The sequence below is a fragment of the Uloborus diversus genome, chromosome 2 (genome assembly GCF_026930045.1).
Source record: "Uloborus diversus isolate 005 chromosome 2, Udiv.v.3.1, whole genome shotgun sequence".
In the NCBI taxonomy this organism is placed as follows: domain Eukaryota; kingdom Metazoa; phylum Arthropoda; class Arachnida; order Araneae; family Uloboridae; genus Uloborus; species Uloborus diversus.
The window spans coordinates 54,293,209-54,321,200 of NC_072732.1; the positions used below are offsets into that span (position 1 = coordinate 54,293,209).

The 27,992-nt window shown below is 34.7% G+C and overlaps 1 protein-coding gene across 1 annotated transcript in view; it reads right to left on the reverse strand.

Annotated features, from left to right (window-relative positions):
- LOC129235146 (uncharacterized) overlaps nt 1–27,992 on the reverse strand; it is a 169,186-nt gene that overhangs the window by 110,803 nt on the left and 30,391 nt on the right. Inside the window, exon 2 of the mRNA XM_054868837.1 lies at nt 24,505–24,591. Within this exon, the coding sequence (XP_054724812.1) occupies nt 24,505–24,591 (87 nt within the window). The remainder of the gene's footprint in view (nt 1–24,504; nt 24,592–27,992) is intronic.

A 27,992-nucleotide genomic window follows, 5' to 3' on the forward strand; every position in this document is an offset into this window, starting at 1 on the left:
GTGTATAATTGTGTGCGTGTGTGTGTAGGCTTACGTGTGTGCACGTAGGCGTGTGCATGTGTGTAAAGGCGTGCGCGCGTAGGCGACTGTGTATGAGCATGCGTGTGTGGGACATGGACGCCACCGCCCATCAAAAGTGGATTCCGGGGGACAGAGCTCAGGACCAGCCGCGCCGCCGCCGGTGGACGGTGGTGCTGCAGGCCTGGTCCAAGCTGAAAAAGGAACCGGAACATCAAGGACTGTCGAGTGAGAACAATAAGCAATCGTGATTGCTCAAAAAAAAAGTACTATTATGTACTATTTTCAACCCGGATTAGCAATTAATGTGTAAAAATGGCCTAAAATGACATGTATAAAATAATGGTCTTTTTGTACAGTGATGTTCCCATAGAATAAAACTTCATATACACCATATACTCTCAAACATTTCTTAGACATATGGCGTATACCCTCAAGTTTCAAAAAATTTCATATTATGTATATGATCCCACACACATATCACATATTGAGTGTAATGGGTTACTGAGAGTCAACCCTTAGAAAAATTGATAGAAACATCACTGTTTTTGTAAAATATGTATAGTATACGTTTTGAAAGAGTTATCTTTACTACTTATAAGTTTTTTTCTATGTGATGTTTGCTTTATGTGTTTTCCGTATTTTATTTTTTTTTTAACCCAGTCCCTTGAAAAACGTAAAATCGGGTTCACTGCACATTACATTTCATGGCGTTTGACTGAAATGTGCTACAGTTGTGTATGTATTCGCGTGTGTGAAGGATATGGACGCAACCTGGAGACTGTTTTCGCTATAAGAGCAGCATCGGGAGGAGCCGGTCGGCAGAGGGAGGCGGGAGGAAAATAAAATCATAGGACATCAAAACAGTCAAGTGAGAACAATAAGAATGTGATTGCTCAAAAAAAATCTTCAAATTGAAACAAAAAATGAAAAAGTATTGCTGTTTGCTGGGAAAAGTAATGATACATTCACCAATCCAGTAATCTTGATTACCACATACCAGTCAACACTTGTTATCTTGACTGCATTTAAAGGTAATGATTATAATTTCCAATCATTGATCTCTTGCTTCAAAGCCTCAAAACTGGAAGCAACCCCAATTCGCAAGTGGAAAACAATAACAAAAGCAGACAGAATCCGTCGCGCGGATTACTGAAATTAACACCTGTCCATTAAGAGCAGCTGCTACACAGACACTTGATAACAGGTGCATATACGGCGGCTAAAGATTTACAATCATATATTTTTGGAACCATTTTAATCCAAATGAATAAACATACAGAAAAGTTTTAGCAGAATTTATGAAATAGTTTAAGACCGCTGATTACGAAAGGACCGCTGATTACGGCTGATGTCCAATCTCGATTTCATGACATTTTACTAAATTGACGCAAATAATACGCATGGCGATAATCAAACTTTATAAAATAAAATTCATTAAAATCTTATTGCAGTACTACGATCTTGGACTTCAGAAACAATCAGACGGAATTTTGCACGTCTCGAATTTAACTTTGCTATCGTTTTTAAATCGGACACGAGACGAATCTGACATCTTATTGGTGAATTGAATGCGCTTTTGTCCACGTGTCTGGTCAACATTCGACAACATCAAAAAAAAAAACTCGGACTGGTACCGAAAATCGCACCATTCTTAACAAATTCTTGGAAAAACGAATCTGACGATCTTTGTATTTTATTGTTTTTATGAACACTTACCCAGTGTTTTTTTTTTAAATATACAAATTTTCTCTGCTTTTTGTTTTATGGAGTTAATCGATTTGGCAAGTGAGGCATCCATGTAATGAACACCACTGTTTATACATTAGGCATTATGACTCGTTAGACAAGTAACACCTTCATACAATTGGTCCAGTCTCAAATGTCTCGAAATAAAACGGGCCGAAAAAAAATTCAAGAATATCCTTAGAATGGACCAGTGCAGTCGCGTGGAGCGTCTCATGTTCAGACTACGAGGAATACAAGAGTTATTAAATTACAAATAACATCATTTAAGTTTTGCGAATTCAATGAACGTCTCGAACATAATAGGAGCAATGACATCAATCTAGTTAAAATGATTACTTTTTGCAAAACTAGTGGCGTTAGAGCAAGTAGAAGACCTAAGAACAGCTGCCTTTGATGATGTCAAATGCAACCTTAAAACACTTAAAAAGTTGTCGAACATCGACAGGTGATACATGGCGATGGAGTGATAGGGTTAAGTTAATGAGTTTGTGGGGTGAACGGTGAAATGGTAGTTTGATGATTTTGGTAAAAGAAAAAAAAAAAAGAGTTTTATCCGTGAAAGGAAAACTATTTTATTTCTTACAGGTTTGACTTTTGGTTCAGGAAAAATTGTACGACAAAAATCAGGCAGCCAGCTTTTATTTTTCAGGATTTCACTTATGTAATATTGTTGGTACTGGGTATAAGATTAGACTTAAAGAAATTAAATGACATTAAATATTATATGAATCGGCAATTAAATCTATCCTTAAAAACTTATTATCTTACGTAATTTTTGATGCTTTAAAAAACTCTTATAATATATGAAGTAAACCAGCATGGACACCGGGACAATCTGAAAACCGGGACGTCTGGCAAGTCTATTTATACATATATATTTCTAGGTTTCGCAAAATTGAAAGAGAATCCGCGTCATAATCTGGCAATGTTGTTTCTAATGTCGGGACCCATGACAGTGAATTATTGAATTGTTAAAAACTCAAAACACTGTGTTTGAATATTAGCGTGATAATAATTTAAAATACATAAGTTCTTTTTTTTTTCCATTCCACCCCAGATCACATCTGACCCTATTGTAAAAATAGCCAAAGCCTGCGGCGGTCTGGGGAGCTGCATTAGCAAAGAAAACAGTTATTTTCCATACAATGAACTGGAATTAATTAATTGGGCGAAAGAAAAATGTTCCTGAACAAAAGGGCAGAACTTTTGAAATTACTTCAGAATTACAAACAAACAACTTAAACTTCAATCAGAACAATCTGTTAAACATATACGCCATCTCAACAATTAATACAACAATCTTGAAATCAAGTCACAAGCTCAATTGCCACCAAGGACTTTACAAATAAGCAATTCAAGTAACTACTGAATTTCGAGTCGGCTGGCGGTAGAAAATCCATCAACGAGACGTCTCTCGGAGAAATTCGAAGTCGGTACAGTCTCCAGCGATACAGGTTCATTGCCCCCTTTCTTCAAGATACATGAAAAGGAGAATTGCAGAAGATTCTCTTTAATGAAATTAGTTCTCATTTTCTATTGCTTTAATCACTTTCATTTCGCCAATTCTTTCCATCGCAGAAAAATTAACAACAGTGATTTACCCCGAAGTGCAAATAAGGAGTAGTCTGGGAAAACGGAAATTGTAATGTTTCACATTTACAATCATTCAGTATGTTTTTAATTTTATTTCATTGAGAAAATACTGGCAGAATTTGAAATGAAGTATATACGAGATTGATTTAAAAAGAAATCAAAAACATTTTTGAAATTTTGTTTTTGTGGTTCCGATTTTTCTGAATGAACATTTGCAATCTTGAGCTTTGTGAATGGGGACCTAAAGAAATGCCTAATGGGGACCGAAAGAAATGCCTAATGGGGACCGAAAGAAATGCCTAAAATAAAAAATAACCTATCTGCTAATGAAACTGTTGATATGTTTATTCTCATTTCTTAAAAAAAAAAAAAGTTTTAATATACGCTTTGTTTAAAGCTGTTCAATTCCGTTTTAATTCTGATCTGAATTCGATATTTCTTCGAAAAGAAATTGACGTAAAGTTTTTGCGATTCAGCTCTAACTTGAAATCCCCATAGTAACATTTGACAAATATTTTAACATTTCTTTTTTGCCTCTACAATAAAGCTCACGAAAAGAACACACAAAATATGTGCAGAAAAATTTAGTGTAATTAACATTTTTAAAAAATGAAATGTATTTAACTTTTGCTTTAATAACGACCACACGTAAAATTTAATGCTTGAAATGCACAGATAACTTTAGTTTAAAATACATAATGGTAGGAAATAGTTAAGGTATTTCGTCTAATTACTAACTATTTAATGCATTTCACTTTTGTGCATCTCGTCGTGTAATTGAAATGAATTGAACGAATTCGAAAAGTTAAGGGGTGGGGAGCGTAATGAAATGTCACGAATCATCATAATATAATTTTTCAAAGGTGTTTTTTTTTATTTATTTAATTAATTTATTTATTTATTTGTTTATTTATTTATTTATTTGTTTATTTATTTATTTTTTGGTGACAACGCCATAATTGAAACTACATATGTAAGGCATCATTTTAAAGATTTTGTTCCCCGCTTTCGGCGAAAAATAAACAGAAAACTGACATTAGCCGCATTTACATGAGACTTTTGTGCCTCACATTTCCCCGCTCCAACTCCGAAAAAAAAAACGGTTGGAAAATAAATACACCGTTCACATGCAAAAAGAACCTGCAACATGTGTCCGAGAAAGTGGATTTACCCAGCATCCATAGAGGCAAAACCCAGCTAGTAAACAAACTCGTTTTGAGAAGTGCATTGTGGGTAAAAACTCCGCATTTGCTCCAGTCGATAGCAGGAGGAAGAAAGATCCATATTTACCCGGGAAATAACCGGAGTATGGTTAAAAGCAGGTTTTTCACGAAGTAGGAATGGTCCATTGTGGCGGTTTTTTCGAAGAACTCGGTTTATTCTGTTTTTTGCTAAAAAACGTTGTGCTAAAAACGTGAAGACCGAGGGTTCTGGGGGAACGTGAGTTTTTTTGTTTTTGAATGACTTTTTTAGAGACACGTTTATTCAGCAAGGATAAATCAGTGGCATTAATATTTTTAAGAGTTTTTTTGGGAGGGGGGAGGGGTTATTTAAAAACTTTATAACACTATAAAAATAAGGAATCATTTTCCTTTCCATCTTCTTTCTCATCCGCTTTCGGCGAAAAATAAACAAGCAGCATAGTGCTGGTGTGTAGCAAGGGCGACTGTTTTAAGTTAAATTAAAGTTAAAAGTCAGCTTTTAGAGTTTTTGAAAGACCAGTAACAAGCAAAACAGAGAAACGATCCACGTCGTCAATGGGTAAAAAAAATTACAACAAAGAAAGGTAATAAAATCAGTTGGTTAAGCTTTAACTGAAAATGGTGTAATTTATGAATAAAACTAAATAAAATGTTTAAATTGTGCTAGCAATGTCATATGTCTTAAAAAATGGTAATTAAACCAGCAAATCCGGTTTTAGAAATATATGTCGTTAAGCTGCTAACTTTGACAACAAAGGAGCTATTATATGCCAGCAGGTGGTCTACAATAACACCAACAGCTGGAGACACAAAGAATAATTAAGAAGAAACTTTGAAACCCAATTAATTTAATCTTAGAATCATTACACAGATGCAAAATCCGAGAATCTTTTCATAATAATATCGCCATAAAAGTTTGTCTTAAAAAACTCACTCTAACTTCATATTACCCATTAGTAATTCACTTAATTTATTCTTTTTTCTTTTTTTTTTTTTCATCTGACGCAATAAAATTTATTTAAATACCCAGCAAAAAGCTAAAACACATTTTCCCTATTCTTTTGGATGACGTCAATCCGAAACTGCACAGTCAGAATTTACAAACTGCAGTCAGTGACTGCAGGAAAAAAATGGAATGAAAACATTATTGAACTCACCAACGTTGCAATATTTTTAAAAAACACAGCAACTTACCTGGAAAACAAAACAAAATATTATTAGCCTATTACATACAAATGTACAAGAAAATATTCAAAACAACGAATCATTCGATACACAGAAAAGAAATTTTAATTTCATGTACAAAAAGCAAATTTTCCAACTGTAAAAATTTTTTTGGCTATTACGGTGTCAATACCAAGCAGAAAATGTAAAACATCCGGAAATTTTGAAATGGGGGATGGAGAGAAATCTTCCAAGTTTTCTTGAAAATTAAAAAGAATATTTGTTTTTTAACACATTTTTATTAACAATATCAAAATATATTTCCTAAAATGCTGAATATTTATATGCCTGCCGTGTAATTTTTTCTTCACAACAGGAACTACATAAAAGTTATACAATTTAAAAAAGTAGCTAGTATCTTTCTTTGTTCAAACCATCAAAAATTATCCATACGAGTCAAACCATTAATCAACCATTAATTTTGAGAACGATATGTTTTTTGAAAACTGTTAAATCGATTTTTTTTTTTTTTTTTTTTTTTTTTTTTAAGCACAGTGTGAGCAGGACCGAATTTAGCTCCGCCCTTAGGCAGATTTGAAATCTGCCCCCCCCCCAAAAAAAAAGCAAAAACTCAAAAACCTGCAAAAAAAAAAAAAAAAAAGTGTTCCCGAAGCTCCCGTCAAGCTTATGAAGAAATGATGACGCGCTCCGATGGGAGGTCACAGCAATCTCCCAAAAACCTCCTTATTCGACAAACTTTGCTCTCGATTCAGAATATTTAGAGATGTCATTGCAACATATTCTTTTTTTTTTTAACTCTAAAAATTGTTTTTTAATGATACCTAACGTTCCTTCTCATTAGATGTTATGTACGTATGTATGATATGCGTGCAAGCTCGTGTTTTATCAATCGGTAAAAATTCCCCCCCCCCCCCGGAAAAAAAATACTTCGATGCTCCTCCGTTTATATTATTTAATTTTGTGCATTGTTCATGGATCAAGTACTGCTCTTGGGCTGGTATCAAGCGATTCACATAAGATCAATTTAAATAATATTTACAATATGTATGGTATTTATTTGCAATTATCAATTAATAGAGCAAGGTTTTCTTTTTTTTTCTTTTTTTTCATGGCCCTATAGTTTCATAAAACATGTTCTCTTTGAAATTTTAAAACATTTTTCATTTGATCGTCCTTGATGTCCGGTCTTAGTTGGGGTCTTAGTTTCATGAAAGTCTACACTCCCTCCATTTTATCTCTTCTCAATTTATTAGGTCTAGTGAGATATCGTAGAAGAGGAGGGGGCTTACAATTTTCGTTTTGGAATTAAATTTGTGTGCTCTAATTGCAATTGCTACTTAATTTCACATTTCAAGTCGAGATAGTTTCTGTAAGATTTCGTGCATTAACACTTTGTTAGAAATATCACCGCTGAAACTTGAGTTTGAAGTACTACTTTGGAGAATGTAGGAGTTATACGAACTTACATAAAATGCAAGCATTTTGCTAACACTCTTTTTCCGAGATTCGCTGTTTTCTAAAAGTTACCTGGTTTAACCTTAGTAAATCCATGCAACTCTGATTGCTAACGAACAAAAAAGCTGTCTTCATTCTTTACTAATCAGTTTTAGTCATCAATGTCATTAAAGATTAAAAAGAAAGTTTTATATTTATCTTACAGACGAGTAATAAAATAAACAGACGGACTTATTTGAATATCGCGGAAGAGTAAGCGCACATTGAGTTCGATATCTCTCATAGACAAACAGAAGCGCTGGTGTGGTGTTTCAAGGACAACCGTAAGACTCGAAAGCCATGTTTCCGGCAAATATAAATAATGAAATAGTAGACGCTTTGTCATGGAATAATACGCCATACAGCAACAATGAATAAAAGAAGGGACAGTTCGGAATGAGTCTATGAAAGAGGAGGATATTTTCACCGATGGATATGGCGTTTTACTATAAAAAAGTTCTTACAGTCATGAAATTCTTATTTTTTCCTTACCTACTGTATCGATTTAGAAAAAGAAGGGGGGGGGGGCATATTAGAAAGTCGATTGCTCAGGATGGATAGACTATCCTGCGGCTACGGTGTCACTTTGACAACACATCAAAACGGGAGTTAAAGTGGGTATCAACAGAAGCGGATCGAGGGATGGGTGGGTCATGGGGTCATGACAGCCTTCTAAAGCGATCGAAAATAGCTTAAACCTGCGTTTTGCAGACTTGAAATTCAAGAAATTACAGGGGCTTAGACCGCCTATTTATACCGACAATTTCTTACGATCCATCCTCCTTTAGATTTGTGTGCTAACACTTCAACAATGTTCGCCTCCAAAACTGAATATACAATCAAGGCTGCGGAGTCGGAGGGAAACTCTGGTTCAGATTCCGGAAATTTTAGAACCTTTGATGACGTCGACACCTGAACTCCAAAATCCTTAGGCTCCAACTTCGCAAGCACTGGCAGAGTTGTAGAGAAAAAAATGACCGACACCGACAGTTTTAAACCTTCGACTCTCGACTCCGATTCCTTTACCCCAAAATCAGGCCGACTTCAATTCCGTAGACTTGATTACAATTCAATATCGTGCAAGATAATTTTCCTCGTATGCATGGACTTTTTTTTTCTTTCCCTCATCTCGCCCAGGGTTGCGGAGTCGGAATTATTTGAGTAAAAAAGTCGGAATAAAAACTCTGGAGTCGAAGATTTAAAATCCTAAGAGTCGGAGTCGATTATTTTCTCTCTGTCTGCGCAACTCTACCAGAGCTTACGGACTCGGAGTGACTTTGGGGTAAAAAAAAAAGTCGGAGCCGGAGTAGAATGCTCTAAAGTTATCGGTGCTCTCCAGTCCTGATCTCATCTACCTACTTAGAACTTTTTGTTTAAGGCCTGCTTACTTTAAGTGTTTTCTTCGATTGGACTGTTTGATAGGACACTGCTCAAAAAAAATCCTGAAATTTTACGGTAAAAGTTACTGGAATTCCAGTTGCCAGTAACTTTTACCGTAAAATCCTATTTTACTGCAAAACATTAAGGTAGAACAAACGAGAGTTAAAAAACGTAAAATGCGACCAGCAGGTTTTTACGTCGGGACCTTCGGATTGTTAGGCGGCTTTGCTGTCCACCATACGAGTTGGGACACATTGAGTGAGGGGAAATACGGTGTTACCTGCTTCGCGTTGTAAGTCACGTGGTGTATCAATTCGCACTGCAAGTTTTTTTTTTTTTTTTTTTTTTTTTTTTTTTTTTTGCGGTACAATTTCCTGTAATTTTTTTCTGTTCCGATAACACTCCATTTGATAGTCATATTTATCATAAAAGTTTCCTAAATTTTTAACAGTATCAAATTCCTGATAATTTCAAACGAGTGTATAAGTTTAGTTTTCCTCTAACTTTTGTGCACGTCAAAGGATTTCTCTCTTTCTCTCTCACTCGATTATTTTAGCGGAATAAGCGTTCTGAGTCACTTTACATTTGCTGGTTTATCAAATACTGTAAACGTTATCAGCAATCATACATCAGTGAATCACTTCTCATTCTACAAATGAAACAGTTGTAGAATTTTTCACAAAACGAAAACCGTTTTACATGATTAATGATGTGGACGGAATAGAACAATTTTCGCACGTTTTAATACTCTCAACTCGGAACTTGTTAATGTTGTTGACAGAGGAAGATTTTCTATCCCGTGATTCTCGTTGAGAAACATTTCATCTATCAAAAACAGATTCAAAGAGTTTTAACGCCGGCGAACATTTAGCCTGTGTTCAAAAACAAACAGGAAAGTATGCGTCGATTCCAAAATGTGAAGTTTTAAATGTTTAATTTAATGTCTTTTTTAACAAGAAAAGATTTTCCATGTTTTTTCAAGACTTGATCATGCATCTAAAAATCAATCAAAAGTGAAAATTAGAAAACTACGGAATTTCAGAATGAAAAGATTTTAATTTCATTTCATTATTTCAGTTAAAATTAAATGTATGAGTTAAGTAAAAAAAAAGAAAACTGATACTAAGGACTTATGGAAAGAAAAAAATTTCGCTGTCAGATAAGAAACGTTTAATGTCAGAATGAATTCTTCTGCAGTGAAACATCTTGACAAGCGAATTCAGGGGGGAAAAGAAAGAGAACGTAAAACGGGAAAAAAAGTCCCCCACCCCTCCCCCATATTTAGTTTGATGAAGCACTTTCAAAATATGCTTGAAATAAAATCTCAGAAAGAAATATGGCACAAACGATTCTAGTACTTATCGTCACAACTTTTTGAAATATTTTAAACGGAAAGGAAGTTTTCTTTTTTTTAACGTGTAAGTGTTAATAAAAAATAAAATAAATAAAAAAAGATGCTTTACAAAAAAAAAAGTGGAAATGATTTTGCTTAAAAATGCAATAAATACCGAGTTTGAGAGACATTTCCATAATTAAAAAAAATCACGAAATAAAACAGAAAGACTTAGAGGTTCCACTTATGTAAAATGAGCATTCTTTTTAAACGACCCATAACAAAGAATATAAGGAGAAAAACTAATTGGCAATATCTCATTGAAATAAATATTACATTTTTTAGCAGTATAACTATCTTTTGTTTAAAATAGTGATTTCAATCAATTGAAATTAAAATACAGTAGAGTTCTTGGAATTCGTAAATTACTCTTTGCTCTTATTCATTAAGATTATCTCACAACCTATTAAAACACCCATTAATTAGCGAAAAGACAGTTACCCCCACTTTTTGTACGTCAAGCGTGTAACAAAATGTGAAAAATGTAACCCCACTGGAATACACCATTAACTAATGAGATAAAATTTGCACATGAGCAACAAAATTAAGTTGTGAAGTGATTACAGTGGAAAAAATACAACAGTGCGAATCACCTCTTATTGGCCGTTCTATTAAAAAATTTCTATTCGATTCTAATAAATTGAGCTCATTTAATTTGCAAACGACATTCACAACAGTTATTATTCCTTTCCATTAGCTGGATTTAGATTCAATTAGTTGTAGATTTCGAGACGATACAATTTCAAGACAGAAATGGTCGAATTCAATAGATCGAAGTTCAATGCACTCTAGTTCAACAAGTGAAGCATAAATGATTTATGAAAAACAGGGGAAATACGTGAAAACAAACAACTATTTCACACGGAACTTAAATGACTTCGAAGATTTTTCCTTCCTTGTTTAATTAGAGGTTTTTTTTTAATTAATTTTATTTTTATCTATTTATTTATTTGTTTATTTTTAAGAAAATAATTTTGTAACATTGTAAATGTTTGGTGAATGAATTTTTTTAATGCATGTATAGAGAGCTTTTCGTTTGGTGTAGGTAAAATTTCCACATAAAAACTAATGTAACGAAACGCAACTGGAAATTACGTCATAGATGGGTAATCATTTGCAGAAAACTTGGGGAGCGAACCGTCAAATTTAGTGTCAAAAAGTGCAGTGTGAGTTTAGCAATATTAGCGACATCCCCATAAAAAACCCATGGCCCGTTAAAATCGAAATTTTCTGTAAAACAACCTCTGTAAAACTGTCTTTCCTGCATCAGTTAGCAGCACCACAGAACAGCGGTATTACTATCTTCAAAGACTTTCGACCCAATAGCTAAATATGATGAGTTAATCGTAACTAAGCTACGAAATATTTAAATTGAAACTATCATTTGCAAACAATACTTGATTTTATTATTTTCTCAGTAATTTTACAATCATTCGTTGAAAGTTTCCATTCTCGTTTTAGTAACACATAATATACTCGCGTTATCACACGATAATGCTTCATGTATTTTTACGTTCACGTATTTTGTTAAAACAAACAGTATTGTTGCAAAAATGGATGAAAACAATCAAAATTGGCATGGAAAATAAGAACATCAGGGGCATAACTTCGCGCATGCTTATAAGCATCCCAACTGTTAAAAATCGATATAAATTGGGGTTCTTTGCATTGGGATCACAAGAACATCCACTGGATCAACATGGATGAAAATTTTAGTGATCCATTTACGAGTATAGTCTAATTCTCTACTTTCTCTTAACGAATTTCGTCAGTACTTCGCTCATGTCTAAAAAGAAATTATCAATTGCGAAGGTCCGACAGCAGCATTTTAACTAGTTGATATTTAAAGGGGGGGGGGAATTCACTTCACAAAAAGTTTCCGTTTTATTTTAAAATTAGTTTAGAAGCAAAAAAATTATTTTTTTTTTAAATAAATTAGTGAAGTATTTTTTTAACTTCTAGTACGGACACACAACAGAACCAGCGAATAATCTGTTTCACTCTCTAATGTGGGTATTACAACATATTCGTATACCCTTAGAGCCGTAGCATAACCCATACTGCAACTTTTACACCATTCAACAAAAAGAAGGTCACGGTCACATTTCATACGTGAAGCATCTTTTTATAGCTCTCTAACAATAGATGCACCCAAAAATAACCGCAGCAGTCTGACGACAAATTCAACTCAAATCCGCATCAATCTGACCTGCCACTCCCGACCATTAATTCGGGAATCAATGGAGTATACTGTTGATAGCTCGTTTTCTAAGCGAAGCAATTAATAAACACTAATAAATCTCGAATGCCCGATGATTGGCGAGAAACCGCTCATGAGTGGGCGTATATGATGCAAACATTACCACTCGGAACTCTCTCGTGTTCTAAGCGCAACTTTTGTCTTGTGTCTTTAAAAACACTTATAGCCCAGTCAATAAAGGTTTCGTGTCGCAACTAATTTGGGGAAAGCTGAATTTTTGCAGGATGTTAGTACATAAAGTATACACTAAGAAAACACAAAATCCCGACCCCCATCCCTCTTGGCTTTTTTCCCCCACACCTCCGAAACATTGCAAGAGCAGTACTATGATTATACGTTTTTTGTGTCGCAACTAATTTATGGAAAACTGAATTTTTGCAGGATGTTAGCACCATAAAATATACACTAAAAAAACACAAAGTCTCGACCCACATCCCTCTTGCTTTTCTCCCCACCCCCTCCGAAACATTGCAAGCACAGTACTATGATTATACGCTTTTCGTGTAGCAACTAATTAAGAGAAAACTGAATTTTTGCAGGATGTTAGTACTTAAATTATACACTAAGCAACACCAAGTTCCGTCCCCCACCCCTTTTGCTCCCCTCCCAAACCCTTCCGAAACATTGCAAGAGCAGTACTATGATTATACGCTTACAGCTCAAAAATTAATGATGTTACCGAGGAGTTCCTTTTATTTCACTCCTGACAATGTGAGAAACCAGTGGTGCCCAACCTATGGCCCACTGGACACATATGGCCCGCGAAGTTGTTCCACGTGGCCCGCTGTTTTGTGAAATGTTACAACTCGAAGAGCACGATTAATGACAATGTTCCAAATTTGGAGCCAAATATTTAGAAAAAGGTTCATGAAAAACAGGTTGCATTTAACAAAAGAAGCATCAAGTAATTATAAGAAAAATTTGTTTGCAATTTTCCTTCCTTTTTCGTATTTTCCCATGTCATTTAGAAAAGAGTAAAACATTTTGAAATATTATATGTGCTTCAACCCGCGCGCGAGAACGATTTTAGTATGATCTGCGGCCTTTATGGGAAGAAAAAGTTTGGGGACCACTGTTATAAACAAATTATGTTACATACACTTTTTATATAGATAACTCAGTTTCACTGTTTTACTAACTTAATCACATACAGAAAACTCACTACATAAAACAAAAAATAAATTCAAAAAACAGCTTTTTGTCATTACGTCTTGGGAAGAAATGTTGGAACAAAACTTATAGATAATAATACAATGATGATTTGCAATAGTCATTTAGTTGAAATGGAGCCTCAATGTAACTACGTTCACTTTAATGTTTTACAACGAAAATGCAATATTTTGTTACAAAAGTTTATAGTTAGTTTGTGTCGCTGATAGTCTACAGAATAATGTTTGGTCCAAAAATATTGTTACAGTGCATTCCACTACAGTATTCATAAATAGACGTGCGATCGAACCCAGCTTTACGACAGCTAGTTTGTAACACACAATGTTTTACAACTGCAAGATTATTTGTAGGAAAAGTTCATTTGGAGCAACGGTAATTGTTATCAGTCAGTTGCTTGAAGTATATTGCCAACCCCCTTCTTCTGCTAAAAGTTTAAAACCTAACCAAGTTTGAATAAAAGTTAGTGCATAAGAAAGTAATAGCAAAATGTCTCTAAAGTCAAATTTTGATTTAGCAAAATTTCCACCAACTTCAGACGCCGCTGGTCAACATCTTTTTAGGGTTTACCACCAGATTCAAACTTAGTTAGGTTTTAAACTTCCCCCAAAAGAGTCGAGTTGTCAACATACTTCAAGCAACAGATTGATTCCTAAGCTCATGGCGATTAGCTCTGCTCTAAATGAACTTCTCCAACTAATATCTTGCAATTGTAAAACATTATGAGTTACAAACTGTATCTGTCACAAAGCTTAGTTCGATTGCACGTCAATGTATGGACACTGTAGTGGAAACCACTGTAACAATATTTTCGGGCCAAACCAACGAAATATTAGAAGATGACCCCGTATATATCCGCTGCGAGGAAATAATCAGTTGAAATATACTATTCCTGATTTACTTAATGCAAGACTTAAATAGTTAGTCAAACATTGACATTATTTTGTACAGTGGCGTAGCTAGACCCGACTTTCGGGGGGGGGTTTACTTCTTTTATATATATCTATCTATCTATATATATATATATATATATATATATATATATATATATATATATATATATATATATATATATATATATATATATGTGTGTGTGTGTGTGTGTGTGTGTGTAATCGCTTGGAATTTTTTCCTTTCTCTTCTCTCTTCTTTTTCTCTTTTTTTTTGAGACTAACTTTTCGGGGGGGGTTTTGTCCCCAAAACCCCCCCCTTAGCTACGCCCCTGATTTTGTAGACTACTATCGGCGACACAAACGAACTATAAACTTTTGTGACAAAACATTGCATTATGGTAGTAAAACAAAGTGAACGTCATTATATTGTTGTTCCATTTCAACTAAATGACTATCATTATATTATTACCTATAAATTTCGTCCAAACATTTCTTCCCAAGACGTATAGATAAAAAACTATAATTTGTTGAAGTTACTTTTTGTAGTGAGTTTTCTGTATATGATTAAGTTATTAAAGTGGTGAAACTGAGCTATCTACATAAAAAGTGTATGTAATATAGTTTGATCATAAGAGTGGTCCCCAACATTTTCTTCACGAGAGCTGCAGATCATACTAAAATCGTTCTTGCGCACGGGCTAGAGCACATATAAAATTTCAGAATATTTTACTCGTTTCTAAATGAAATGGGAAAACACGGAAAAGGAAAGAAAATTGCAAATCAATAATTATTGTTATCATTACTTGATGCTTATTTTGTTAAATGCAACCTGTTTTTCAGAAACTTATTTCTAAATATTTGGCTCCTAATTTGTAACATTATCATTAATCGCACTCTTCGTGTTGTGACATTTTAAAACAACGGGCCGTACGGATCAGCTTCGCGGGCTGGATGTGTCTCGCGTGCCGTAGATTGGGCACCACTGGTTTATAATATTGTTAGGAATGAAATAAAGAAAGGAACTCCTCGGTAACATCATTCATTTTTGAGCTGTAAGCGTATAATCATAGTACTGCGCTTGCAATGTTTCAAAAGGGTTGGGGGGGGGGAGAAAGAGGGGAGGACTTTGTTTTTTTAGTGTATAGTTTAAGTACTAACATCTTGCAAAAACAACAGCTTTCCCCTTATTATTTGCGACACGAAAAACGTATAATCAGAGTACTGCTCTTGCAATGTTTCAGAAGGGGTGGGAGAGGAAGCAAGAGGAGTGGGGGTCGGGACTTTGTGTGGTTTTTTTTTTTTAGTGTACACTTTAAGCACTAATATCCTGTAAAAATGCAGCTTTCTCTTAATTAAATGCGACACGAAATATTATAATCATAGCACTGCTCTTGCAATGTTTCGGAGGAGGCGGAAAGGAAAGCAAGAGGGGTGGGGGTCGGGACTTTGTTTTTTTTTAGTGTATATTTGGTCTGCTAACATCCTGCAAAACTTCAGCTTTTCCTAAATTAGGTGTGACTATTTTTTTTACCTTCATTGACTGGGCTATTACGATGATGCGTCAGATAATGCGTAAGTACGATGGGTCAGCAACAACATAATTAATATCATGAGTAATATGACATACCGTATTACCCCGCGTTATCCGTCATGCCGCAAAATTCGGGGGTCACCAGATTTTCAATAACACTTGCCTGGTCCTTTCCGGCACGATGGAAAAATCGAGGTTAGGAAAAAAAATAATACCGTAAAAGATATATGTTCAGAATAAAAATGAATATAATTTCTATGCATATCTTATTAGTATTAATAAACGTTTTAATTTTGTAAAAATATTTACTTCAATGTCATTTGTTATTTTAACAAGAAAAATATTGTTTCATAACGAATAATTTTATAAAAATTAAATTAAAACTAAGTAAGCAAGTATTTAAGCAGTAATTTACTGCCCGCTAAAGAATTTACCATAGCTATTCAATAGTTAAAAAATAAACTTACCTCTCTGAAAGGAACTTAAAATTTATTTTAAAAAATTATAAACAAATCGCAGTGACGATGATTGCTTCTGAATTGATTACTTTATTGGCATATAATTAAATCCATTTATAATGACCTACTATAAATAACAAGCACATATTATAGGCAATACATATTTTTTTGAAAAAAGGTTACTCTTTCGGGATTTATTTATTTTTTTCCTTACAGAGGTTTGCTTTCTGATTGGAACTGAATAGGGAAATTTACTTTTGTTTTGTTGCAAAATAAACCGCAAATTATCCGGCATGCCGGTAAAATCAAATTTCCCGGCATGCTGGTGAACCTCGCTTTTTTCCGGCATGCCGGATAATGCGGGGTAATACGGTAGTACGAGACATGATAAAGAGTTCATACTACGATGGCGGCGTTTTGACTAATATCAAACCCAAACCCTGTGAGCCAAGGCCTAAAGCGCCTAACTCTGTTTTCCTGACCTGGGGCTCTGGGCCTCAAGACAGATGTTCCGATAAGGTGGTCAGCCTAACGCGGAATCCCAAGTGTTTGGTTCCCAAGTAAGCTTGGTACTTATTTTATCGACCCACTGAAGGGCTGAACGGCTGAGCCAACCATTCCCAGCCCGGGAACAGAATCCGGTCCTGTTGCGTGGCGCTGAGCCATTGGGCTTTTTGACTATTACCAGTTGACTTATTTCTTGGACATTAAGATCCAGCGGCACACTGCGTAGATTGCCTATCTTAAATTTTTTGCTTTTTAGTAATATTTTTCTCTTTCAGGGATCTTGTTCGATCTCAGAGGGGGAGGGAGCGCTCCGTAGTATTAGAGAGATGCGCCATCTCTCTTGGGGGATGGGTATCTCTCGCTGATGAATTGCATCTGGTATTTCATAATTATGTAACATAGTAACTAACTCATCAATACTCGACTACTGATTCGAGTTTAAAAAGCTAAGAAAAACTACTGATAAATTTTCAATGTTAATATCTTCACAAACGCTAAGATATAAAATAAATAACTCAATCTCTGTATCTAAGAGTATAAGTATTTCATTTATAAAAATGCGTAGAATTGGTAATGCACTTACTGGCTATTGGCAGAGCACATATGCTTGAAACGATCCGTGAGAGATTCATTTGTAAGCACTTATTATAGTCAAAACTGCTTACTCTAGCTGTCGAGCATGACGAGCAAACATTTAAGACTTGCGCCCCACTTATACGAAGCTCAAAACATTAGATTTTTTCAAAGATATTATACTTGACAAAACGAAAAACGAATCACCTTTTTTGAAGGGAAAAAAATCTTCGCTCACTGAAATTTAGATGACCATTTCTTGAAAATAGGACTTTTTTTTCAGAGTAAAAAATATTTTGTTAGTTTGTTTAATTCATTTCCCGAAGCACTTGATATATTCTACTAAAGCAGCATGTTTACTAATAAAATATGGAATTAGGTTCACATAAAAAAGAAAAAATAAATAAACTTTGAAAAAATCGAATTTTCATTTTTTCCCCCTCCAGAAATGCTTAACATTTTGTACAAAACCCAATAGATTCGAAATCACTCTGAATTCCAATCGGAATTCACTAAAAAATAATTTTAGAACTATAGCAGATAAACACCGCAACAAAACAGTCATTTAGAGACTCGATCCACCAAAAATTTACGAGCGACTCACCAGCGGGTAGTTGACACGCAGTTGTAGAAATTTTCATCAAACCACTAGCCCAATTCTTACGAAAAGGAGCAAATTAATAACCACTTGTAAACTAAGAGGCGATAAATATGGTAACGTTCATGTGTGGGCGCCACTAAACAGCGGACGTGGAGCAAAAAAACTTATAATTATGGTGTTTTTAAACTTACACTAATGATGACGAATTAAACTATGCCCGAAGATGAAGCTTCAGCAAGGGAAGTAATTATCATGAGTAATGCTCGTGTAAATGTGATCGGTATGTCTTTAAACTTTCGTCACCACAACTCAATGCTACTTATTTTTCTCCAAATATTTATGAGATTCAGTTTCTTATATCCGAAGGTTTGGGAAAACTAAAAAAACGTATTTCATCACGACTGGTAGAAGATTTTAAAAAATGAAACTTTCTTTCACATCTTTCATATAAATTGAATACTTCAACTCATGATTAGAAAATGGAATTTTATCGAAAAGTCAAAATCAAGGTAAATAAATAGGCTCTCGACTATCCGACCTACAGGGGTAGAAGTGATCGACTTGTCACATATAGGACATTTTCCACAAAAAATATAGGACAAATATAGGACACATTATATGAATAGTTTCGCTATGAAAAAAGAAATAATACTTACATATTATTTATTTATTCTTATCAATGATTTTGTTTAAAAAAAACCTTCAAACAAAATTATAACTTACACCTAAAATGACTTTCCTGTAGTTGAAAGAATAATTTTTGAAAAAGTGTACTTTTTTTTTTTTTTGTCTACAAAGTGAAATGTATTGTTTATTTACACAGCAACTCACAATTTTTGCAGGGATAGAAGTGTCACAAACATAGCTTCTATAAATAAATAAAAACAGTCTTTGTGTTTAGAACTAACAGGAAATAACCAATGCTTTGTAGCATAAACATACAGATCTTTTGTTCTATAAAATTCCACAAAAAGAAAAGATTGCAAAAAGACTATTATAACATTCCGATCAGAAAATGCACTGAACAAAAAAATATACCCGCGAAATCAAAAACCAAAAAAAAAACCAAAAAAAAACCCCACTAAAACAAAACCAAAAAAAAAAAAAACCACGCTGGAAAACAAAACAAACTGCTGTTGCCAAACGCAAAATTCTAAAACCAACTTCAGAATTCGTTCTCGAAACTCCACCCACTACAGTGACGTCATATTGCTGTGACCAATGAGAGAAGTTTCCTGTTGCAGAATTTAGTGAGTTGTGTTTTTTAATTTGAAATTCGTTTACACACGTACTTTCGACGAAAAATCCGAAGTCAGATAGTTTGTTTACTGTTGTTTTAAAGAAATAAATTGGATAAAAAACAGGAATATAGGAAATATAGGACATTTTCCAAAAATATAGGAAATATAGGACGATTTTCATACTTTTTTTGAAAATATAGGAAATATAGGATATATAGGACCACTTCGACCCCTGGACCTAGGATAAGCCAGATAACAAAACAGTCGGACAGGAGGTTCCATATACTACCCCTTTCCCATATGTAACTAATAACACATAAGATAAACGATTAATGTAAGAAAATGATTAAGTTTTTATTTGAACTCCAAAAATAAGAAGAGTTTCAACCAAAAAGGGTCAAAAATGTTAAGTTTTTACTCTGAGCCTAAGTCATTCATAGATTAAGTTCTGCTTTTGCCTTCTTGTCCTAGATGCTATGCAATAACGCGCGTGTGTGTGTGTGCGTCCCAATTCCTTCCTTTTTTTTTTTTTCCAGTTTTTATAGCGAATTTTCCTCCTCCTCCTACTCCTAGCACGACGAGATGTAGAAACGGTAGGTTTTCCAACATTCTTCATTTTCACGAATCCGAATAGTAACGGAAGCCGAATAATCACGAGCCGGATAGTTGAAGGTCTGCTGTAAATTGAATTGAAAAAACTTCCGAGTGCCTATTACTGTATGTCTTGCAGGGGCGGATCCAGAAATTTTTGTAAGGGGGGGGGGGTCAAGTTTTAATGATCAGCGTTACACCTCTTACGTAAAATGGTATCAGTTAAGCAGGGGTGCCCATCCCCCAAGCACCCCCACCCCCCAAATGCTATCGAAACCCGGTCAGACCTTTCCCCCCACATTTTTCAATGCCGCAACCTGCGCCATAGATTATATTCCCTCAAATTTTTATCAAAACTCATATTTCTTTACGTAGACAGGCTAGTCACATTCCCAAGCTCTGAATACAGAGATTACAGTTATTAAATAATTGAAAAAAGCTCAGACAATGACAAACGACATGTGGTTTGAGTTGGCTTGAGAGTGCTGTGAAAAAACTTAAAGCTCGTTAGAAATGGTTATTCTTTTGAAAATTAGGAAAAAATTAAAAATAGCAAAGGCCCAGTAAACGAACCCAGTCAATACTTTGAATTATGACGCGCTGAGAAGAAATATCGAACAGAACCAAGAAAAAAAAAAAAAGATTCATATCGATTCCATGCAGATACTATTTTTTCGGATCTAAAAGTTTGAAGTTTAATAATAATCATAATATAAATCTTGTTACAAGGGGGGGTGGGGGATCAGCTAACCCTTTGACCCTCCCCTGAATCCGCCCTTGATGTCTTGCAGAGCTAAAAGTGGTCAAAACCTTACAAATCGTTTAAATGCCGAAATTCGAATAAAAAATTTTTGAAAAGAAAATAGAACCGACTTCAAAATTGCTCTAAAAAGTGAAAAATAATTTTATTCTTTAGACACCATCGATAATACTTTTAAAGATAATTTTTGAAGTTGGCACAAAAACAAAAAGTAAAATCCAGAGTATCGATGCTTCGTTCATATTTTTTTTCAGAAAATCATCCAAAGTTAGGAACGAAACATTTATATCGTTACTCAAATATGCTGTTATCAATGCATAATGTGTGTGGTAGTGAAGAAGTTAGGCCTGGTTAAACTTATAGTTGAGTTATGGCTGTGAATGATCTTATCTATCGTTTTTGTGCCAACTTCAAAAATTATGTTTAAAAGTATTATCGATGGTGTCTAAAGAATAAAATTATTTTTCACTTTTTAGAGCAATTTTGAAGTCGGTTCTATTTTCTTTACAAAAATTTTTTTTTTCATTCTTTTTAGTGTAAATGTAGATATTTCAGTAAAAGTAAGAAGTTACCTAGTAAGAAGTTCGGCTCTATAACACTGTATTGCTTTATAAAAGCCTTTATTCAAAATTATCATTACAATTACTATTAATGTTACTGTTATATGGCACCAAACTTTTATAACAATGAGTTTCATACTGTCGCGCAGATGAAGATAGCGAAGACAATGTGAAAGCTAAATGAAGCGAATACTCATTGGTCTCAATTCGAGATCTTTCTTCAGAACCACGAATGAACGTTACATCTCCTTATATGCAACTTGAGAAAGTGCTGGAACTTTCTAGACTTGGAAAGATACAGAAATTAATAGAACATTCGAGAAAATAGGGGAAACAGTTGAAACGAAATTTTAGTAAAATTCACTTTGTCCTAGTCGGGATTTGAACCCGGGTCGCTTGTGTGGGAGACGAGAATTCTACCACTGAGCCACCGTTATCCACGGATGATAAGTGCGAACTTCGCTACAATATCATTTTAATCATTTAATAGGGAAATTGCATAAAATTTACTGTTTTTTGCCCATAACTTTTTTCTAAAGAATAAATAGGGTCAAACAAAGTAATGGGACCTTAGTTGAGCCATCCCCTATCCATTAAAAAAAGAATCATCAAAATCGGTTCACTAGGTGAAACGCTATGAGTGGACAAACAAAAAAAAAACATACATACGGTATGAACTGATAACCGCCTCCTTTTAGAAGTCGATTAAAAAAAGTTCCCGTATCCACCACCTTTTTCTAAATATTTTGGCAAATACTGAAGAAGGTAAAAACGGCAGCAAGCATAAGGAATATCAATAGTTGGTAAATATTTCGCAGAAGCATGACATCCTCGATGCTGAGCAGACGCAAGCATTAAAAAAAAAAAAAAAGCAAGGCGATGACAGTTGAAAGAATGCATTTGCCCTTTCATGCAAGCGGACGGAAGCAACCTGCTATTTAAAGCCACTTCACAGCTTTCCGATTAGCTTCCAAGAAGGCATGATCGCAAGAAGCACTGATAAGTGCAGTAGTCTTGAGACAATGAAAAGTAACACTCGCCGAACTTCCTCGCATCCCTTTATAGCTTAAGTGGGTGACAGAACGAATACGTAACGATGTGGTACCCAATGATCGATCATAAAATATTTAGAAACCAACTAAGATAGAGAAAAAATTGCTACACGAAACTATAGGCACTAAAACGAAAAGTCTGCTGTGATAAACCATGCTCAGTGTTGCCAGATGGTCAAATCCAGATTTCCCCAATTCCCTTCCAACTTTTCCCCAAAAAGCGATGTTTTCTACCAAAAATTCCCCAAATGCAAAAATTATTTTTCCACTATTTTCATAAAATGAATCGACTTCCTCTAATATTTTTGTCTCTTGAATAATTTTTTTTCCCCAAATAGCCAAATTCCCCAACTTTTTTTTCTTCACATTTTCGCTTTTTTTTTTTTTTTTTTTTTTTTTTTTTGTCTTCTTTATCTTTACTAATAATAAAGCTGAAAGACTCTCTGTCTGGATATCTCTCTGTTCTGATCTCTTTCTGTTTGTCAGGATCTCTAACGCGCATATAGCGCCAAGACCGTTCGGCTGATTTTCATGAAATTTGGCAAAGAATCAGTTTGTAGCATGGGAGTGTGCACCTTTAAGCGATTTTTTGAAAATTTGATTTTATTCTTTTTTTATTTCAATTTTAAGAACATTTTCCCGAGCAAAATTATCATAAGATGGACGAGTAAATTACCAAGTAATCATAACGTGGGCAAGCCAATTGGCGAGAAATTCATCATGCATTAATTGTAAATATACAGGGGGACCAAAAGACCTTTTAATTTTTTACTACGGGCAAAGCCGTGCGAGTGCCACTAGTCATAAATACAAGCGCCTGACCGAGAGATAAGAAATAACCAAATATTTTCTACTCGCATTTACGACTCTGCTTCTGTATGTCGCATAGTCATAAATACAAGTATTCTAGTCATAAATACAAGCGCCTGACCGAGAGATAAGAAATAACCAAATATTTTCTACTCGCATTTACGACTCTGCTTCTGTATGTACATTTAAACTATGATTTTTGTATATATTTATCCAAGAACACTCTTCATCACACTTATTTTTACCTATTTCACGTATCAACTAGTTACTCACGCAGAACATTAATGCGAATTCCATAGCATAATATTCCACATAATGCGAAATGCGAATTCCATAAAGTTGAGCAAAGCTAACCCAACCCTGTTTAATACAAACAATGTTCCCACTACTTCTTGACGCGAATTTAAATACGAAAAAAAATCTTTTTTCCCCGAGGTTTTTTCCCCCAAGGAAAAAAAATTTCCCCAAAGAATTCCACTCAAAACCCATTTCCCCAAAATTTCTCCAGAGAGCACCAGATTTCCCCAAAATGGGGAAATTTCCTCCAATCTGGCAACACTGACCATGCTGTCATCAACTATCGTCGAGTTTACGTTCACCAACGAGGCCGTGTGCTAATGTTGCAGAATAGACAAAAAACTAAGCAAATTTTGGCAAATTTCAGGTCAGCCATTATAACTCTATTTTATATTTCTCTTGGAAGAGGGGGGGGGGGGTACTATCAATGACATTATTCACTAGTCTGCAGTAAAAAATCTAAAATCAGTGCTGTGGCTTGGGGGGGGGGAACGCGAATAAACTCCGAAATATTTGGATTTTTATTGTAAAAATAATGCAAACGTAATGTAAATTGGTTCCAACCTACCTTTTCTTTCGTCAAGACCGTTACAGATCCCAAGGTGTGTTCGGTGCTCAGTCATTTTTTTTTTCCCACATATATTTATATTGCACTGAAACAGTGTAGTATAAGCATCATTTAACTTCGTCAGTCAGTATAGTGATTGTACAGTATGAAATAATAACCGAGAAGGGAACTGTTTAAAGATTTTAAAGGAGTTCTTTACGAATTTATTTGAGTGTGGCTAAGGGTTCAAACGTTTCAACGCTTTACAGATATCATAATAGTGAAAGTAGATCCTTCACAAAACTAACTATTCATTTTCATAAAAGTGAAAGCCAGAATTCCTTTTGACTACATCATATATATTTACGTTTTTAGATATTACAAGAAAAAAAATCATGTAATCATACTTTTAAAATATTTCACACCATGCAACAGTATTAAGAGATGGGGAAAAAAAAACATGCAGTGCTGGCTAGTCGGGGACGTAAATCCCGCACCTGAGAAAATCCGTTTAAGGTTAGACAGTATTTAGGTTAAATGGGAAGACACTAGCAGATTGGTTAATCCTATTTTAGGTACGAAAGGAGGAAGGTGAAATGTGAGGGCACCGAGATCACTAACTTCTAAGTGACAAATGATTACCATTTTTATTTTCGTCTCCTTTGTAGAGTAGCAGATCCGTTCCCCCTGAGGCACCGGACACCCAATTGGCTGATCTCTGTTCTACCCCTATCAAAAAAAAAAAAAGGCCTAATTAGTCCAACTTGGGTCAAAGAGCTAAAAATAAAAATTATACATTGGTCCGCACTTATTTTTATCCATTACACAGTTTTTAGAAGTAAAATACATTTTTTTCTCAATTACATTGCCAATCATTTACGTTAAAAAACAATATTTGTGCACTCCAAAATGAAAATGACTTTTTTGTTCTTCATGGTTTCTTGTTTGAAAGCGACAGGTGAACTATTTGCCACCCCAATACTGCGGAATGAAACGCAATTTTTGGCACTTCATGAAATACGTTTGTGACAAAAAAAAAAAAAAAAGAAAAGAAAAGAGAGAGAAGAAACAACATTAACAAAGCACTAATTTGCAAAAAAAGAAAATCATTACAAGAGATTTAAAAAAGCCTTTTTCGGATGTCTTTATAGTATTCATACGATCACGTTGCACAGCTTTCACAGCAATGAAGCTCCTTGTTAGCCCGAAACCCGTTTTTTCTCCAACCCCCCTAGCCCCAAATGATACTTTTCTTGAAAATGATTTTTTAATCTCTTATTTTGCCCTTAGTAGCAGTAGTCCTAGGGTAGGCCACCCTGATTATCCATAGCAAAACAACAATAATTAGCTTAACAATCGAAAGATGGCACTACTAGTTATCCTCACTCCCGCAATTTAGATATAAGGCGGATGGGGAGGTAAATTTTCTCCAGTCTCCTGAGCCTGCAATAATTGCTCAACAATTGAGACAACAAGATGGGTTCCCAGACTTAACCAGCACGCCGTGCGTGCTGGTTAAGTCTGGGTCTTAAGCCAGTGAACACGCCGTTTTAAAACATATTATGAATGAATAAGTTTTAAAATATAAAGTGTTAAATACTTTAAGAAACAAAATAGCAAACTGTCGAGGCGTAAATAAGTTTTAAAAAATTAGGGTTTGTAATGCAAATGGTATTACATTTTAACATTTTTATTCAAGCATAAGAATGTGAAATACGTAGAAACCAGCTATTAAAACATCACAAATTTTCTGCAATGTGACAACAGTGCGTAAAACAAATGGTCCAGAGCTCTGAAGCTAGCGTGTGAATGGGGAACGGAAACTGAAATATCTACTACAACAATAGAGTAATGTCTGGAGCGACATTGATCACTTTTTTTTTCTGTTGCTGCAGTTGGTAGATCCAAAAAAAGATCTCAAGAGAGGCCCCATTCCTTTAGCATAATTAATTTCCTTTTTACGCTCATTCGACCACAAAAGATCGAGAGTGTGTGTTTTGGGATAAGACGCCAACTGGAAAGTTTTTTTCAAAAAAGCAATTAAACAACACTACCTTTATACCACGACCGAGGCGAATGACATTAGAGAACCACATATCTGAAAATACGAAAACATAATGTATTCAATTTCGATAATAGTGATGGGCATAATCGAATTATCATAATCAAATCACTCGATTATTCAAGATCACTGGAGAACTCGATTATCACGAGTTCTCGATTATCAGCTCTAGAGTTCTCGATTCTCACATCTCGAGTTCTCGATTCTCACATCTCGAGTTCTCGATTCTCACATCTCGAGTTCTCGATTCTCACATCTCGAGTTCTCGATTCTCACATCTCGAGTTCTCGATTCTCACATCTCGAGTTCTCGATTCTCACATCTCGAGTTCTCGATTCTCACATCTCGAGTTCTCGATTCTCACATCTCGAGTTCTCGATTCTCACATCTCGAGTTCTCGATTGTCACAGTTCGAGTTCTCGATTGTCACAGTTCGAGTTCTCGATTGTCACAGTTCGAGTTCTCGATTGTCACAGTTCGAGTTCTCGATTACCACAGCTCAAGTTCTCGATTACCACAGCTCGAGTTCTCGATTACCACAGCTCGAGTTCTCGATTACCACATCCCGAGATTACGATTCAAAATAATCAATCGCTAGAGTTCTCGTTTTCGAAAGATCTCGATTGTCAATCACTCGACTATGAGCAGTACTAGATTCCCCGAGATATCGGTTAGCAAAAGTTCTCGATTATGTCCATCACTAATAAATCGCAGCTGGACACAGAAGTGGCAACTCAAAACTTATCAATTCCAACCAAATAACAAGTCCCCCCCCCCCCCGGCTGAAACTCAATATAAAAAGGAAGATGAGCAGAGGCGGCAGTTTAGATTTTCCCCACCTCGCGTCGCGGAAAACGGAAGTAAAAAACAAGTGGAATTCTTAAATTGCTGCTACGTTAAATTACCAAATGTCAAAGACTTTAAATGTTTAAAATCGAAACAGTAAGCATCTTTTCCTTTCCTCCCCATCATTCATTTCATCCATAGAAAGTTAAGTATCTTTTTTTATATAATATGAAATTAATCACTTATACGGTCTTTACCGTTTTCGAATGTATTTCACTCATTTTAAAAATGCCAAGGAGTACTTTCATGTTTTGAAAAAAAAAAAAAAAAATCCTAACACAATATCTCTGTATATAGTCATTGTGTACAAGTATACTTTTTCTGTTGGCTGTAGAACAAATTCATAACTAAATTAAGTATTATGTATTTAATGTACATTGCTCACAATTTTTGAAAATATATAAATATATCTGGTGTACACAGGTTTATGTAGCTGGAAACTTACATGCTAGACAAAATTATAAACCCAAAACTTTTTAATTTTTTAAGCCATCGTTTCTTCAAAAGAGTGTATTCAACAGTAATTTTTTTTTCTGCGGAAATATTTAACCAACGTGATAATTTGGCCCTGAGGGTTTTCGAACTTCTTTCAAGACCTTTTTTTCCCACTTGTTCTGTAAGAGTCGAATCTGGAGGCAACAAATCTTTTGGATTTCAATGCACGAAGAACAATATTTCTGGACAGAAAAAACACATTAAAATTATACAAAACCTCAAAATCATCTGTTCATAAAATAAGTCATTAAAAAGAGTTTTATGTGACTAATTCCAAGAGAAAAATCGTATGTAGTGAAAATAGCAAATTATTAAATTTAGAAATCGTTTTTGAAATAAAAATTGAATCGTACTTTATCTTTTGACATAATTTGAAACAAAAACAAATGACGATAACTTTTGATAATTCCCCCCCCCCCCCCATTCTCCAAGGGAATTTATGAGAGAAAAATCTGAAAATGTATTCAATTTTCATGTGCATTCAATTTTTATTTAAAATTGAGATTTTAAAGCTTGTCAATCTTGAAAAATAAAAGAACTAACAATCACATCGTTTGGCTTTAAATGAACTTATTCAAAGAAAATTTTGCCGTAATGTAAAGTTTTTTTACTTTTGAGTTTAGTCCAGATGCAATGTAATGATAAAAGAAGTAAGAGTGACGCATTGTTTCAATTACGTTGATGTTTCGACTCAATGACGAGTTGTACTGATATTGGGTTCATTTTC